The 13,994-nt window shown below is 59.5% G+C and overlaps 2 protein-coding genes across 8 annotated transcripts; one reads left to right on the top strand and one right to left on the bottom strand.

Moving 5' to 3' along the window:
- Positions 1-936: 936 nt before the first annotated feature.
- LOC138754222 (solute carrier family 2, facilitated glucose transporter member 1-like) lies at positions 937-13,220 on the bottom strand. 7 transcript variants are annotated; one of them, XM_069918146.1, is made up of 11 exons: positions 13,055-13,220; positions 10,052-10,128; positions 7,841-7,939; positions 6,349-6,509; positions 6,002-6,242; positions 5,429-5,591; positions 4,790-4,977; positions 4,414-4,518; positions 3,097-3,198; positions 2,759-2,962; positions 937-1,551 (listed from the first exon to the last, which is right to left on the bottom strand). In XM_069918146.1, the coding sequence occupies exons 2-11, from the start codon at positions 10,121-10,123 to the stop codon at positions 1,285-1,287; spliced, it is 1,602 nt and encodes a 533-aa protein (XP_069774247.1). In that variant the 5' UTR covers positions 10,124-10,128; positions 13,055-13,220; the 3' UTR covers positions 937-1,284. The 7 variants fall into 7 exon arrangements, with proteins under 7 accessions (XP_069774247.1, XP_069774248.1, XP_069774249.1 ...); XM_069918147.1 differs by lacking the exon at positions 13,055-13,220 and adding an exon at positions 12,430-12,730; XM_069918148.1 differs by lacking the exon at positions 13,055-13,220 and adding an exon at positions 9,027-9,210 and having other exon boundaries at positions 10,052-11,657.
- LOC138752936 (uncharacterized) lies at positions 11,422-12,540 on the top strand. The gene has a single exon (XM_069915544.1). It carries the CDS (start codon positions 11,422-11,424, stop codon positions 12,538-12,540), a length of 1,119 nt encoding a protein of 372 aa, XP_069771645.1.
- Positions 13,221-13,994: the final 774 nt, after the last annotated feature.

Here is a 13,994-nt window from a genome sequence, read left to right as displayed (position 1 = left end):
TCTGACATACAATCTCTCACACATTTTTCTCTCACACATACAATCTGATACACTCACTCATTCTCTCACACAATTTCTCCTCAGAATCTATCAATCTCTCACACATAATCTCACTCATTCTCACACACAATCTCCCTCTCAAACATGCACACACAATCTCTCACACACTACCTCTGACACACACACACAATCTCTCGGTCTCTCTCACACACTCACACAATCTCTCAAATACCTCTGACACACACATAAATTTCTCTCACATGCATACAATCCCTCTCACAATCTCTCATACAGCCTGTCACAATCTCACACATGCACACCATTCCTCACAATCTGACACACAATCTCTCATTCTCTCAGACACAATCACTCTCACACACACAAATTTCTCACAATCACTTCACACACAATCTGTCTCAAACAATCTCACATGCACACAATGCCTGTCACACACAATCTCCCTCTCACTCAATCTCTCCTCACACACATGATCTCTCACACAATCTCACATACAGAAACAATCTCTCACACATACACAATCTCACAATATCTCCCTCACACACTCTCACAATCTGTCTCTTACAATCTCACTTTCTCTCACTCCCTGTCACACACAATCGCTCTGACACAACCTCTCACACATACACACAATCTGACTCAACTTCTCATACACAATCTCTGACTCAACTTCTCACACAATCTGTGTCTTTCACTCATTCTCACATACAATTTCTCTCAAACACACACACAATGTCTCTCTTGCACACACACAAAATCTCTGACACACAATCCCTGTCACACTCTCACACACGCAATCTTTCCCATGCACAATCTCACACACACAATTTCTCTCACACAAACTCTGACACAACCTCTCTCTCACACACACCCACGCATCCATGCCCACACTCCGACAGACCACACGGGGACACCGGGTCTGTTTGTAGTTGTTTATTCATGGGTGGGGAGCACAGAGATGGGTGGATACCAACATGGCAGACCTTGGCTCAGGCCGAGTCTGCTCCAACACACGATCTCACACACAGACATGGATCTTGGCAGCGACAGGACGGCACTTTGAATTTAAAAAAAATCTCGACCCAGTCAATAAATAACAGTGTAAAAATTAAATACACGGCAAAGAGGAGACAGGAGACCATGAACGAATGTCCTGCAGGGGCCGGCAGGCTCCAGAGCCTCGAGGAGGGAACTGCTAGAACATCCAGGCAGGGATGCGTTAAGGAGGGGGGGGGGGGCAGGGAGAAGGCTCAGCAGCTCGATGATCTAGGCGGCGCCAGGGTCCTTTTCTGCGGCACTCTGCTGCCCTGGGGGCACCTCAAGGGGGCTCTGCCCTCCTGGACGCGTCTCAAGGCCGCCCAGCTCCACCATGGGTGACTTCTCGACACCCGGCGATCCTGGGCTGCTCCGGAACGCCGAGGAGATCTCATCGAATGTTCGCCCCTTGGTCTCGGGCATCCGGAAGTAGGTGAAGATCAGGAAGATCAGGAGGGCAGCGAGGAAGATGAGGAACACGTAGGGTCCGCAGGCGTGCTGTGGGGGGAAAGGAGGGAGAGAGAGGGGTGAATGGCGGCAGGGAGAGGCAGAGACAGACGGATTCCCACATGGCAGCTGGAGGGGAGAGACAGAGACAGACAGACACCCACACATCCATGCCCACACTCCGACAGACCACACGGGGACACCGGGTCTGTTTGTAGTTGTTTATTCATGGGTGGGGAGCACAGAGATGGGTGGATACCAACATGGCAGACCTTGGCTCAGGCCGAGTCTGCTCCAACACCATGAACGGGGTGGAGGGAAGAGGCAAAGATGGACAGATCCTAATGAGGCGGGAAGAGGGAAGAGACAGAGATGGACAGACCCCCCAAACGGCGGGCGGAGGGAAGGGAGGCAGAGACGGATGGACCACCTCAATGAAGGGGATGGGGGGTGGGGCGAGCAGAGACAGATGGACCACCTCGACAAAGGGGATGGAAGAGACAGAAGGGAGAGGATATGGAGGGAGACAGATGGATGGATCCCCATGAGACGGGCAGAGGGAGAGAAGGATGGATCCCCACGCGGCGGGCGGAGGGATCCCCACGCGGGGGGCGGAGGGATCCCCACGCGGGGGATGGAGGGGAGAGGCAGAGACGGATGGATCCCCACGCGGCGGGCGGAGGCAAAGATGGATGGATCTCCACGCGGCGGGCAGAGGTAGAGATGGACGGACCCTCGTGCGGTGGGTAGAGGGAGACAAAGATGGAAGGACCCTCACGTGGCGGGTGGATGGGAGGGAGGGAGGGAGGCAGAGACAGTTGGACCACCTCTATGAAGGGGACAGGGGGGAGGAGCAGGCAGAGATGGATGGGCCACCTCGACAGAGGACGGAAGGGGCAGAAGGGAGAGAGAATATGGAGGCAGAGACGGACGTACCACCTTAACAGAGCAGAATGAGAGGTCAGAGATGGATGGGCCTCCACAACGAAGGGGACGGGGGAATGGGAGGGAGAGATGGATGGACCACCTCAACGAAGGGGATGAGGGAGTTGGAGGGAGGCACAGATGGATGGACCACCACAACGAAGGGGAGGGGACAGGTTTGTTGGAGGGAGCCAGAGGATGGATGGACCACCGCAATGAAGGGGAAGGAGGGAGGCAAAGACAGACGGATCCACCTCGACGAAGGGAAGTCCCAAGTTGATGAAGGGAACGGAGGAGAGAGAGGACGGAGGGAGGCAGAGACAGACAGACCCACCTCCATGAAGGGGAACACCATGCCCACCAGGAAGTTGGATGACCAGTTGGCGCATCCGGCCACGGCAACGGCAGGTGGACGAGCTCCCTGGCTGAACAGCTCGGCCACGATGAACCAGGGGATGGGTCCCGGCCCCACCTCGAAGAACGCCACAAAGGTGAACACGGCCACGATGCTCAGGTAGCTGAGGTTGGGTACCCGTTCCTGCGGCAGAGAGGGTGGAGTATGAAGGGAGAAGAGGGCTTCCGACTCCCAATATCTCCGTCCCTCTCCTCCCTCACTTCCTCTCTCCCCCCGTCTCTCTCCCCCCCTCTCCCCTTCTCTCCCCATGTACCCACCTGTAAGACCATCGCCACCGTGATCACCAAGGTACTGACAGCCATTCCCCCGAGACCAACAAGGTGCAGGGTCCGACGTCCCACCCTCTCCACCAGGAACAGCTGTGGGAAAAGGGGAACAGGCATGAGGGATGGGCTGAGTGGTCTGAGGGGGAGGCAGGAAAGGGAGAAAGAGAGGAGGAAGGGAATGGGGGAAAGAGAGAGGGAGGATTAGGATAGAGGGAGGGAGGAATGGAGGGAACGAGGAGGGAGGGTGAGGAAATTAGGGAAGAATGGAGAGAACAAGGGAGAGAGGATGGAGGGCATGAGGGATGGAGCGAGGGAGGTAGTGAGGGAGGGGAGGAGGGAGAGAAGGAAGGCTAGAGAAAGGGAAGGAGGGATGAAAGGAGAGAGGGTGAGGGATGGAGGGAACGAGGGAGGGATGAACAAGGGGAGAGAGGGAGGGAGGAAATGAGGGAGGGAGTGTGAGGGATGGAACAAGGGAGGGAGGGATGGAGGGAATGAGGGAGAAAGGGAGGGAGGGTGAGGGATGGAACAAGGAAAGGAGGGATGCAGGGAATGAGGGAGTGGAAGAAAGGGAGGGAATGAGGGAGAGATGGAGGGAATGAGAGGAAGGGAAGGAGGGAATGAGGAAGAGAGGGTGAGGGATGGAGGGAATGAGGGAGTGAGGTAGGAAGGGAGAGAGGGAGGAAGGGATTGAGGGAACGAGGGAGGGAATGGAGGGGAGGGAATGGAGAGGGAGGGAGGAAGGATAGAGATGATGAGGGAGAGAGGAAATTTGGGAAAGGGAGGGAGAGAGGATTGGAGGAAGAGAGGGAATGAGGGAAGGAGGGAGTAGGGGAGTAGGGGAGGGAGGGATGGAGGGAATGAGGGAAGGTGAAAGGGATAGAGGGAATGAGGGAGAGAGGGATGGAGGGAATGAGGGAGGGATGGAAGGAATGAGGGAGGGATGGAGGGAATGGGGGAAGGTGAAAGGGATGGAGGGAATGAGGGAGAGGAAGGGATGGAGGGAAGGATGGAGGGAACAAGGGAGAGTGAGGGATGAAGGCAATGAGGGTGAGGGAGAGAGGAAACAAGGGAGAGGGAAGAATATGAGGGAGGGAGAGAATTTGGGAAAGAGAGGAAGGGAGGGATGGAGGAAGGGAGTGAGGGATGGAGGAAACAAGGGGGGAGGGAATGAGGGAGAGTGAGAAAGGGATGGAGGAAACTAGGGAGGGAGTGAAAGAGGGAGTGTGAGGGATAGAACAAGGGAGGGAGGAATGGAGGGAATGAGGGAGTGAGGGATGGAGGGAATGAGGGAGTGAGGGAGGAACTCACAGAGACGACAGTGAAGGCTGTATTGACCAGGCCGGTGCCAATGGTGGCGTAAACGGGGTGTTGAACCCGCGCCTTCTGGAAGATGCTGGTGGAGTAGTAGAAGACCTGTGGGAGAGAAGGGAACGTCGGGGTCAGGGGTCGGGATCAAGAAATTCCACGGGGAATGTCAGGGACTGGGTCCAGGAAAATCCACAAGGAACCGGAAGGTGCACGGGGAACGTGGACGGGGAACGAGTGTGGGGAACGAGTCCGGGGAACGAGCAGGGAATTCTCCACGGAACAACCAGGGAAGTGTGCAGGGAACGTATGCGGAAAACAAGCGGGGACGGGAACGTCTGGTGGGGACCAGGACCCCATGCCTTTTCCCCACACCCACCGCGTTAATCCCGGACAGCTGCTGCGATAGGTGGATGACCACGGCGATGATCAGCGGTTGCCGATACTGCCTGGAACGGAACAGTTCGGCCAAGGTCACCCGCTTCTCCAGCGAGATCTTCCTGCTCTCCTCGCGCATCTCCTCGATGTCCGCATCCACGTCCCCAACACCCCACAGCAAGCGCAGAACTGGTGGGGGGGACAGATGGGAGTTAACAGGGGGAGAGAGGGAGAGAGATGGAGAGGGGGAGGGGAAAGAGGAGGGGAGAGAGGGAGAGGAGGGGAGAGAGAGAGTGGAGGGGAGAGAGTGGAGGGGAGAGAGAGAGTGGAGGGGAGAGAGAGAGTGGAGGGGAGAGAGAGAGTGGAGGGGAGAGAGAGGGAGAGTGGAGGGGAGAGAGAGGGAGAGTGGAGAGGAGAGAGGGAGAGTGGAGGAGAGAAGGAGGGAGAGGGGAAGAGAGGGGGGCTAGTACATCTCCCATTGAAATCTGCGATTCCACTCCCCTCATCTTTTCCAGCGCCCTCTTCCCCCTCTCTCCCCCGCCTCTCTCCCCACCTTCTCTACCCCCTCCCTCTCCTCCCCCCTCCCCTTCTCCCCCCCTCTCCTACTCTGCCTCCCCTCCCTCCTTTGCCCCCTCCTCACCGTCTCTCGCCTCTGCCTCCTCGTTCCTGTTGATGAGGAGAAACCGGGGGCTGCGGGGGCAGCAGATGAGGAGGACGCACTGAGCCAGGGACGGGAAGGCTGTGAAGCCCAGCAGGAGAGGCCACAGGGCTGCGTTGCCAAGCAGGACCTCCAGGCCAAAGATCTGTGGGGAGAGAGGAGGAGAAGCTTAGTCTGCGGCCTAGAGGCTGGTGAAGGTGCTGAGGGCCCTCTCCCCTGACACGGGGCCCTCTTCCTAGGCCCGAGGCCCACTTGCTTGGCATGGGGTCCTCTCTCTGGAGCCAGGGCCCTTCCTCTGCTCCTGGGGCCCTTCCTCTGCTCCTGGGGCCCTTCCTCTGCTCCTGGGGCCCTCTCCCGGGGTTTGGGGTCTAGTCCCAGGGATTGGCGCTTGGTCTCAGGGTTGGGGCCAGTCCCAGGGATCACACCTACTCCTGGGAGTTGGCACCTGGTGTTAGGGTTCAGGCCTGATCCCTGGGGTTGGGACCTGGTCCTGGATTCAAGGCTGGCCCTGGGTGTTGGCACCCGGCCCCCTCTCCCCACCCCTGCCCTCCGTACCTGGGCGATGAGGATCCCAATCACCACGCCCAGCTGGTGCATCGTGCCAAAGGCTCCACGCAGGTTTGTGGGCGAGATTTCGCCCACGTACATGGGCACGAAGCCCGAGGCCAGGCCGCTGTAGATGCCGATCACCAGTCGGCCCAGGATGATCATCTCAAAGGAGCCAGCCATCTTGGAGAATCCCATCAACGCGGCGCCCAGCACAGCCACCACGTTCACCATCAGCATGGAGTCACGCCTGGCGGAGAGGAAAGCCGGAGAGATCAGGGGCCGCGACAGGAGGGCTGCCGGGAGTCATGGGCTGTTCGCAGAGGGGGGTGGGGGAGAGAGAGCGAGCAACTCACCGTCCGAACCGGTTGACAAACAGGCCGACAGAGAAGGCGCCGATCATCCCACCCACGGAAAAGATGGAAACAGAGACCGACCAGAGCTGGGTCATGGTGGAGGGAGACATCCAGGAGCCCGTCCGCTGCTGCTGCGTTTCATTGTAGAACCGTTTGATGACCTGGAGGGGACTGACACAGTGAACGGTGTGGAACAGAGAGACCTCGGGGTATGGGGACTGACATGGTGGGGAGTGTCATAGAATGTGCTCTTTCTCTCTCTCTCTCTCTTCGGTCTCTTGCTCTCTCTTTCTGTTCCTCCTTTTCCCATTTTTCTCGTTCCTCTTTCTCACTCTGTCTTTCTCCCTCTCTCCTTCGCTCTCTCTGTTCCTCTGTGTCTCTGACTCTCTCACCCCGCCTCCATCAATGTCAACAAAGCCTGTATCAACCCCCTCCCCCCTCTATGACCAGTGCTCCCTCCCCTCTACTGTCCTTTCTTGTCAGACCCAGTGATCTGTCAGTCTGCTCCCCTGCCCCGGCCCCCAGCCCCCAGTTCCCCATGCCCAGCTCCGCATAAAGGCATCTGCCTCTCACTCACAGCTGGAGGACAGGCTCAGGCCCAATACATCGGGAAGGTCCCATCCCCTCCTGTGGTCGCTGCGGTACCGGCTGCGTTAACCCCAGGATTGACAGTGTGTTTAACGACAGACACAGCAGCATTGACCCTCTCTCCCCCTCACCCACTCCCTCTGATCGTCTGTTTTCGTCCCCCCCATCTCCCCTCCCTCTGACCCTCTCTCCCTCTCACCCCCTCCCTCCGATCGTCCCAGTCTCCGACCCCCAACTCCCCTCCTTCTGACCCTCTCTCCTCCTCATCCACTCCATCCGATCGTCCCAATCTCCGTCCCATCTCCCCTCCCTCTGACCCACTCTCCCCCTCACCCACTCCTTCCGACCCTCCCAGTCTCCATCCCCACATCTCCCCCTCACCCACTTCATCCGATTGTCCCAGTTTCCGCCCCCCTCATCTCCCCTTCCTCTGACCCACTCTCCCCCTCACCCACTCCATCCGATCGTCCCAGTCTCCATCCCCCCATCTCCCTTCCCTCTGACCCACTCTCCCAGTCTCCATCCCCCATCTCCCCTCCCTGACCCACTCTCCCCCTCACCCACTTCATCCAATCGTCCATCTCCGTCCCCCATCTCCCCTCCCTCTGACTCACTCACCCCCTCCCTCCGATCATCCTAATATCCGTTCCCCAACTCCCCTCCCTCTCCTCCTTCTCTCCCCCCTTCTTCCTCTCCCTCTCTCCTATCCTCTCCACCCCTCCTCTCACTCCCCCCTCCACCCCCTCACTCTCTCCCCCTCTCTAACTCCAACTCTCTCTCTCTTCCCCCTCACCTCTCAGTTCCCGCTCTCCTCTTTCTTCCCCTCCCTCTCTCCATTTCTCCCTCTCTCTCTCCCCCTTTCCCTGACCTGTCTGACCCCACCGGATGGAACGGAGACCTTTACCCTCTCTGGAGCATTGATGACCCCAATGTTGTATCCGAACTGCAGAGATCCGATCACAGCCACAATGACAACAAACAGAAGGCGCAAGGTCAGACGGTTCTGGGGAGAGGAAAGGGTTAATTCACCAGTCATGGGATCGATCCCGTCTCCAAGACCAGTCCCCATCACCCCTCCGGTCCCCGACACCCCTTCCCTCTCTGCAACCCCCACTGGTCCCCAACACCCCTCCACGTCTCTGCAAACCACTCCAGTCCCCGACAGCCCTCCCCAATTCTGTAGCCCTCTCCGGTCCACTGCTCCTCTCCCTGTCTCTGTAACTCCCTCCGGTCCCCTACACCCCTCCCCGTTTCTGTAACTCTCTCCAGTTCCCTAAACCCCTCCCCATCTCTGTAACCCCCCCCCTCTCCAGTTCCCTAAACCCCTCCCCATCTCTGTAACCCCCCCCCTCTCCAGTTCCCTAAACCCCTCCCCATCTCTGTAACCCCCTCTGGTTCCCTAAACCCTTCCCCGTCTCTGTAACCCCCTCTGGCCCCCACCACCCCTCCCTGTCTCTGTAACCCCCTCCGGTCCCCGACACCCCACCCCGACTCTGTAATCCCCTCCGGGCCCCTCCCCAAATCTGTAACCTCCTCTGGTCCCCTCCACACTTCTCTCTGCATCTCCCTCCCCCATCTTTCCCTCGATATTTTCTCTGCACGTGTCCTTTCACAGACCTTGAGCAGATTCATGTTCACACCACTGATGTCCTCCATTGTGACCTGGGATATGTGTCGCAGATCCCCACTCTCCCCATCCCCCCTTCTCTTCCTCATCTATCCCCATCTCCACGTCTCTCTCCCCATCCCCCTCCCCTCCCCGTCTCCACTTGTGTCTCCCCCACTCTCCCCATCCTCCCCTCTCCCTATCCACCTCCCTCCCCTCACTCATTCCCCCTCTCCCGGTCTCCACTTGTCTCTCCCATCCCCCTCCCCACTCATTCCTTCTCGTACTCTTCCTCATCTCTCCCCGTCTCCCCCCCACTACCCCTCATCCCCCTCCCTCCCCACTCAATCCCTCTCTTCCTCATCTCTCCCCGTCTCCACTTGTCTCTCCTCTTCTCCTCTTTCTGACCCCTCTCCTTCTCCCCCCCCGCCAACTCTCTCCCCTCCACCCCTCCTCTAACTCCCTCCATCCTTCCCCTACTTGCCTGGTTATCACCCATCTTATGTCCGACCTGCTGGGCTCTTGTGACGTGCAGTGAGGTCGTGGAGTGGGTGGTCTCGAAGCAGGGACCCCCCTCACCTCTCTCTCCTCTGCCCTCCCACCCTGGGGTCTCCAGAGCGTTTCCCACGGGCACAGCCCCTCCGTCAGTCCGAGGTGTGGAGGAGCCGCTGCGGATGGAGGGGCTGACGTCGGTGCAGGTCCACGTCATGGCAGTGGGAGGGACCGGGGTGTGTGGAGGGAAATGGAGGGGTGTGGCGGCTGGACCTTGCGGTCGACTGCTAACTCCCGCCTGCCTGGTTAACCCTCTCCCTTCCCCGCTTACCATCTCCCTGCCCCGTTTACTCTCTCCCTGCCTCATTAACCACATCCCAGCCCTATTAACCCATTAACCACGTTCCTGCCGCATTAACCCTCTCCCTGCCCCGTTAACCCTCTCTCTGCCCCGTTAACCCTCTCTCTGCCCCGTTAACCCTCTCCCTGCCCCGTTAACCCTCTCCCCGCCCCGTTAACCCTCTCCCTGCCCCGTAACCACATACCTGCCCCATTAACCCCATCCCATCCCCATTAACACTCTCCCTGCCCCATTAACCCAGTCCCTGCACCATTAATATTGTCTGTGCCCCATTAACGATTTCTCTGTCCCGATAACCACATCCCTGCCCCGTTAACCCTCTCCCTGCCCCATTAACCCCATCCCAGCCCCATTTACACTCTCCCTGCCCCATAACCACATTCCAACCCTATTAACCCGCTCTCTGCCTCGTTAACCACGTCACTGCCCCATCAACCCTGTCCTTGCCCCATTAACCCTTTCTCTACCAACCACGTCCCTGCCCCGTCGACCTTCTCCCTGCCCTGTTGACCCACTCCCTAACCCGTTTGTTTGAGTGAGAGTGTGTTGGTGTGTGTAAGTGCGAGTGATGAGATGACACATCATGGGCCACATTTCTGAGCACCATCCTGATTTAGTACATCATCCCGGAACCACAACGGTGCGAGAACACTCACCCACTTCCAGTCCAGGCCACAACACAGGTTGGCAAACATAGCAACGGCTTCCTGACAAATTCTCAGAACCATGACGCCTTTCCGGACCTCAAACCACGTTCATGGACAGCAGGGGGGGGGGGGGGGGGGGTGTGAAAGAGAGAGAGGCAGGGAGAGAGGGGTAGAGGTAGAGAGAGTGAGCGTGGGATGGGTAGAGGAGAGGGGGGAGAGATGGGGAGAGCGTAGGGGAGACAGGGGAGGAAAGAGAGAGAGCGGGAGAAAGATGCGGAGAGAGGAGATGGGGGTGGGGAGAGAGAGGAGGAAAGGTAGAGAGACCAATGGAGAGATGGGGAGAGTGTGGGGGAGATGGAGAGAGAAAGAGCAGGAGAGGGGGCGGAGAGGGGAGATGGGGGAGAGGAGAGAGGGGGAGATGGGTAGGGGAGAGAGAGGCGGAGAAAGGGGAGAGAGGGAGAGGGAAGATGGGGAGGTGGAGAGAGGGGAGAGAGAGGCAAAGAGAGAGAGGGAGAGGCAGAGATGGGGGGAGAGAGGGGAAATGGGAGACAGAGGCGGAGAGAGGGGAGATAGAGGGAAGATGGAGGAGAGAGGGGAAATAGGGGAAGAGAGGCTAGATGGAGGGGGCAGAGAAAGGGGAGATGGGAGAGGTGGAAATGGGGGGGAGAGGAGATGGGGAGAGGGGAGAAGGGGAGAGAGAGATGAGAGGGGAAATGGGGAGGGGCAGAGAGAGGGAAGATGGAAGATGGAGGAGAGAGGGGAAATGGGGGAGAGAAGCAGAGAGAGGGGAGATGGGAGAGAGAGAAGGGGAGATGGGGAGAGAGGCGGAGAGGGGAGATGGGGGCGAGGTGGAAATGGGGGAGAGGAGATGGGGAGAGAGGGGAAATGGGGGAAGATGGGGAGAGGGGAAATGGGGGTAGAGGCAGAGAGAGGAGAGGCGGAGATGGGAAATGGGGGGAAGAGGCAGAGAGGGGAGATGGGGGAAAGAGAGGGGGAGAGGAGATAGAGGCAGAGAGAGGAGATGGGGAGAGGAGGGAGAAAGGGGAGATAGTGGGACAAGAGGGGAGATGGTGGGAGATGGGGAGAGAGGTGGATAGAGGGAGATGGGGGGAGAGGGGAGATGGTGAGAGAGAGGCAGATAGAGGGAGAGGGGAGATGGGAGGGGGGAGAGAGAGATGGGGAGAGAGGTGGAGAGGAGAGAGGAGATGGGGAGAGAGAGGAGGGTGGGAGAGAGATGGGGAGAGAGGGGAGGGTGGAAGAGAGGAGATGGGGAGAGAGGAGATGGGGAGAGAGAGGAGATGGGGAGAGGAGATAAAGCGAGAGGGGAGATGGGGAGGAGAGATAGTGAGATGGGGAGAGAGGGACGGCAGAGGGTGACAATGTGGCACGAACGAGAAGGGGCCTGTTGTCCGTTCTGGAGGACGGAGGGAGCGGGGATTTATGATGTTAACCCCCCTCCCCTCCCCCCCATCCCCCATCCCCCTCCCCCCTCCCCCTCGGGTCGTGCGAACTCCGTCCCGCGAGGCGAGATTGGCTTCCCTGCCGGTCGACCTTACGCCGGTTTAATGGGGCGGGCGGGAGTGGGGGGTCCAGTGTGTCCGGGTCCCCCCCAGGGGACGGGTCCATCTTCCCCCACCCCACCCCACTCCCCCCAGGGGACGGGTCCATCTTCCCCCACCCCCCTCCCCCCAGGGGACGGGTCCATCTTCCCCCACCCCCCTCCCCCCAGGGGACGGGTCCATCTTCCCCCACCCCCCAGGGGACGGGTCCATCTTCCCCCTCCCCCCAGGGGACGGGTCCATCTTCCCCCTCCCCCCAGGGGACGGGTCCATCTTCCCCCTCCCCCCAGGGGACGGGTCCATCTTCCCCCTCCCCCCAGGGGACGGGTCCATCTTCCCCCTCCCCCCAGGGGACGGGTCCATCTTCCCCCTCCCCCCAGGGGACGGGTCCATCTTCCCCCTCCCCCCAGGGGACGGGTCCATCTTCCCCCTCCCCCCAGGGGACGGGTCCATCTTCCCCCTCCCCCCAGGGGACGGGTCCATCTTCCCCCTCCCCCCAGGGGACGGGTCCATCTTCCCCCTCCCCCCAGGGGACGGGTCCATCTTCCCCCTCCCCCCAGGGGACGGGTCCATCTTCCCCCTCCCCCCAGGGGACGGGTCCATCTTCCCCCTCCCCCCAGGGGACGGGTCCATCTTCCCCCACCCCCCTCCCCCCAGGGGACGGGTCCATCTTCCCCCACCCCCCTCCCCCCAGGGGACGGGTCCATCTTCCCCCACCCCCCTCCCCCCAGGGGACGGGTCCATCTTCCCCCACCCCCCTCCCCCCAGGGGACGGGTCCATCTTCCCCCACCCCCCTCCCCCCAGGGGACGGGTCCATCTTCCCCCACCCCCCTCCCCCAGGTCGGGGCCGCCATCATGGCACCAGCGGGGAAGGGGTGTGGAAGAGGAAGGTGACGGTTGGGAGGGGGCCCGCGCGCGGGAGCGACGCCGCTCGCTGATTGGTCGGGCGGGCGGCGCGCGGTGGTATCGAGCCGGGAGCCCGTGGAGGGACAGCGCACCGCAATTCTCCGCCCGCTGAGTGGCCAAGATCGGGCCGCGCGCCACACAACACCCCCCCCCCACCCCGCTGATTGGTCGCGATCGCGGAGTGACGTTCTCCTCTGTCCGCTGACGGGAAAATCGCTCAACGCGCCGCCCACCCCTGCGCTTTGATTGGTCGCTAATAGGGCGGGTATTCCTCTCCTGCGCGCTGATTGGCCGTCAAAAGGCGCGAGTCTGAGAGCACTGCGCTCTGACTGGCCAGTATGGGGCACATTTTAACAACACTGTCTGTGGATTGGTCGATAACGCTGTTCATTTCCCACCTCTACACGCCGATTGGTTCATATCGAGGTGTGTCTCCCATCCCTGCCCGATGATTGGTCTGCATCGTGGCGAACTCCCACCCTGCCCGGTGATTGAACAGTTCCTGCACAATGATTGGTCAAGTTGGAGGCGCGCCTACAACCATACCCGCTTATTGATCAGTCACTGGGTGTGTAACACTTCTGAGCCTGTTGATTTGTCAGTAATGGGGCGAATCTCCCTCCGCTGCGCGGTGAATGGTCGGTGTCGGGGCGAGTTTCCCAGCCCTCGCCGCTGATTGGTCGATAGAGGGCGTGGCTTCCAGCCCCCTTTGATCGTTTGGTATCAGGGCGGGTCTTCCTCTTCCAGTTGATTGGTGTGAATTAGGACCTGTCTCCCAACCCTGCCCACTGATTGTTCCATATTAAAATATGTCACCGTTTCCTGATTGCTGAATGGTCAAGAACAGACCCCGCCCACCATCCCCGACCGCTGAATGGACCGTCCACACCAACACTGCGTGTGTGGAACGGTTGAGAGTCATCACATGACTCGTGCAGAACTTCACACATCACATGCCGTGTGTCGGGCGGAAATTGGGTCAGACGGCGAGAGTAAAGGAGGCGGTACCCGCGTGACGGCCGGAAGCGGAAGTAGATGGAGAAATAAAGGCAAGAGGCAGCAGGAGAAGAGGTGAGAAGAGTTAGGAGGAGGAGGGTATCTCATCATTTCCCAGTATAGGGGAATGGTATCCCATCATGCCTCAGTCTGCAATGTATCCCATCAGGCCCCAATTTAGGGAGGGGTATACCTCATGCCCCAGTCTGGGAGGTATCCCATCATGCGGCAGTCTGGGTAGAGGTATCCCATCATGCCCCAGTATGGGGAGGGGTATTGCATCATGCACCAGTCTGGGGAGGGGTATCCCATCATGCACCAGTATGGGGAGGGGTATACCTTCATGCCCCAGTCTGGGAGGTATCCCATCATGCGGCAGTCTGGGGAGGGGTATCCCATCATGCCCCAATCTGGGAGGTATCCCATCATGCACCAGTCTGGGGAGGGGTATCCCATCATACCTCAGTCTGGGAGGTTTCCTATCATGCCC

This window comes from Narcine bancroftii, chromosome 2, assembly GCF_036971445.1.
Source record: "Narcine bancroftii isolate sNarBan1 chromosome 2, sNarBan1.hap1, whole genome shotgun sequence".
In the NCBI taxonomy this organism is placed as follows: Eukaryota; Metazoa; Chordata; class Chondrichthyes; order Torpediniformes; family Narcinidae; genus Narcine; species Narcine bancroftii.
The sequence above is the reverse complement of the archived record's forward strand: the minus strand, read 5'-3'. Positions and strand labels throughout refer to the sequence as shown.

Bases quoted from the DNA above. Each gene is read 5' to 3' on its own strand.
- LOC138752936 (XM_069915544.1), top strand. From the start codon at position 11,422: ATGTGGCACGAACGAGAAGGGGCCTGTTGTCCGTTCTGGAGGACGGAG.
- LOC138754222 (XM_069918146.1), bottom strand. From the start codon at position 10,123: ATGGTTCTGAGAATTTGTCAGGAAGCCGTTGCTATGTTTGCCAACCTG. The intron at 7,940-10,051 runs GTGAGTGTTCTC...TCCTCTCCCCAG, and splicing joins GTGGCCTGGACTGGAAGTGG to AACCGTCTGACCTTGCGCCT. The intron at 2,963-3,096 runs GTGGGTACATGG...TCTCTGCCGCAG, and splicing joins CGGTGGCGATGGTCTTACAG to GAACGGGTACCCAACCTCAG.